This window comes from Tachysurus fulvidraco, chromosome 9, assembly GCF_022655615.1.
Source record: "Tachysurus fulvidraco isolate hzauxx_2018 chromosome 9, HZAU_PFXX_2.0, whole genome shotgun sequence".
NCBI classification, from domain to species: domain Eukaryota; kingdom Metazoa; phylum Chordata; class Actinopteri; order Siluriformes; family Bagridae; genus Tachysurus; species Tachysurus fulvidraco.
The window spans coordinates 28,895,940-28,898,439 of record NC_062526.1 but is presented as its reverse complement, the minus strand read 5'-3'; the positions used below and the strand labels follow the sequence as shown (position 1 = coordinate 28,898,439).

The 2,500-nt window shown below is 33.3% G+C and overlaps 1 protein-coding gene across 4 annotated transcripts in view; it reads right to left on the bottom strand.

The window, feature by feature from the left end:
* The window catches only part of adgrg11 (adhesion G protein-coupled receptor G11), a 26,984-nt gene extending 24,727 nt beyond the window's left edge, over positions 1 to 2,257 (bottom strand). For 2 of the 4 annotated variants that reach the window (XM_047817984.1, XM_047817986.1), the window contains exons 1-3: positions 2,104 to 2,257; positions 1,033 to 1,118; positions 569 to 589 (exon numbers count right to left, since the gene is read on the bottom strand). In XM_047817984.1, the coding sequence (XP_047673940.1) occupies positions 569 to 589; positions 1,033 to 1,093 (82 nt within the window). In that variant the 5' untranslated portion in view covers positions 1,094 to 1,118; positions 2,104 to 2,257. The remainder of the gene's footprint in view (positions 1 to 568; positions 590 to 1,032; positions 1,119 to 2,103) is intronic. The other 2 variants (XM_047817985.1, XM_047817987.1) reach the window with 1 other exon arrangement.
* Positions 2,258 to 2,500: the final 243 nt, after the last annotated feature.

The window sequence follows — 2,500 nt, the reverse complement described above, 5'->3', positions numbered from 1 at the left end:
AAATAAATTTGAATTGAATTGAAATCACACACAGACATACACACACACACACACACACACACACACACACACACACACACACACACACACACACACACAAGATTATTTGTATCTCCAGAAATCAATAATGAACAATGTACAATCATACATCAACTCACAACAATCATACACCAACACACACACACAATCATACACCAACACACACACACACACACACACACACACACACACACACACACACACACAAAATCATACAACACACAGTCATACACCAACACACACACACACACACACACACACACACACACACACACACACACACATACATTCATACACAAACACACACACACACAGTCATACACCAACACACATACATACACCAACACACACATACACACACAAACACACGCACATATACAATCACACACACAATCATACACCAACACACACACAATCATACACCAACACACAGTCACACACACACACACACACACAATCACAATGATCCCCTTCTTCTCTGCTGCTATACAAATAAAATAGGAATGAATTAAAATATTAATATTCTTACCTTTGGGCAAAAAGTTCTTACCTGCAAAATAGAACAAGATTATTTGTATCTCCAGAAATCAATAATGAACAATGTTTGTGTGGATAAAGAGATGATTTTGTCTGTAAACAAATCAATATATAACGGCTGTTAGTGCTAATCACACACACACACACACACACACACACACACACACACACACACACACACACACACACACACACACACACGCTATTATGCTGTGCTGTGCTAATCACACACACATACACACAATCATACACCACACATACATACAATCATACACCAACACACACGCACACACAATCATTGACCAAAACACACACACACACACAAACACACACACACACACAATCATACACACACACACACACACAATCATACACCAACATACACACACCAACACACACCAACACACATTAACACATACTAACCGACACACAACACAAAAAGTCTTATGCTTGTACCTCCTTCGCATAGAAACACCCTGAACATCAGTGTAATCATCAGCGAGCTTCTAAACTTCATCTTTTAGATTTTGAAAGGAAAAATGCTGTAAATCATAATGAATAAATATAATTAGAAATGTCTATATATCTATCTATTCACATTTTATACCAACACAAGTGTAAGGTTAATTAAATATATATTTATTTATAATTAAATTGTTGCTCCTCATGATATAAATGATTTTATATAATGTCACATGTTTGTCCTTATATTTTATGTACACTTTTGTTTGGTATCTTGTTCGTCTAATCTACCAATAAAATTATTTATTTAAAAGTGAAGCGTTATACTAAACATTCAAATTATACCAAATGTTTAGCAAAAGTTTTTGTGTGAACAGCTGAAAAGAGTCAGTCATTTAGAGTCAATGTTTTTTTAGTCAAATTTCCAACATAACGAATTTTTTTTTATCAAACATTTATACACAGTTTATACAGTCACACAGATAAAAGTGTGTGTTAATTTAATCTGTATGATTAATAATTCAGTAACTCTAAAGAATTATTACATAACTTCCAAAACTATATTCTGGTAAGAATAATTATGATAATAAGCGACTACAAAACAATACTTTGATACAAATGCCTTATAAATAGGTTATTAAATATTTAATAGTCCTGAAGCTATTATAACGACTAAACAATGATACTGAATAACTCTATGACTAATGACTCAGGAATGTGAATAGTGAATTGTACTAAGCAGAAAAAATAAGAACATGTACAAGTTTTGGTTGTTTCAGGAAACATACACACTCAGAAAACCTGTTAGAGAAACAAATTAAAGTTAACATTGTAATATTAACATTATGCATATTTCTGGGAATTATTTAAGCGCTTCATGACTAATTATTATTATTTTTTCAACAAAAAGATCTTTTATTAACATAAATATTTAGAAAAAGAAAATAAAGAAATAAAAAACATAATCTGCATAAAACCTTTCATTAAAAACTCATTTCAACAGTTTCTTTTTTTTAATCCTAATTAAACAGATTCACTAAATAAAAAGAAACCCTAAACTCTCACCTGCACAGATGAATTTGTGTCTGTCTGTCAGTCTGTCACTAATACACACACAAACACACACACACACAGAATTTAAAGATTCCAGGAAACACTGGAAAATTTACATGTTGCTTTTCCTCTGTAAGCAAACACACAACACACACAACACACGCTCTGTCTTATGATCTGGTCTGTTTTGTTTAGAACTCTCTGTGGTCATTTATAGCATGATATACACTAACACACACTAATGCAAACCAACACACACTAACACACAACACATGCCACAATAATGTGACAGAACACACACACACACACACACACACACACACACACACACACACACACACACACACACACACACACACACACACACACACATTGTCTCTATCAGATCATAAAGTAACACACACTAAGA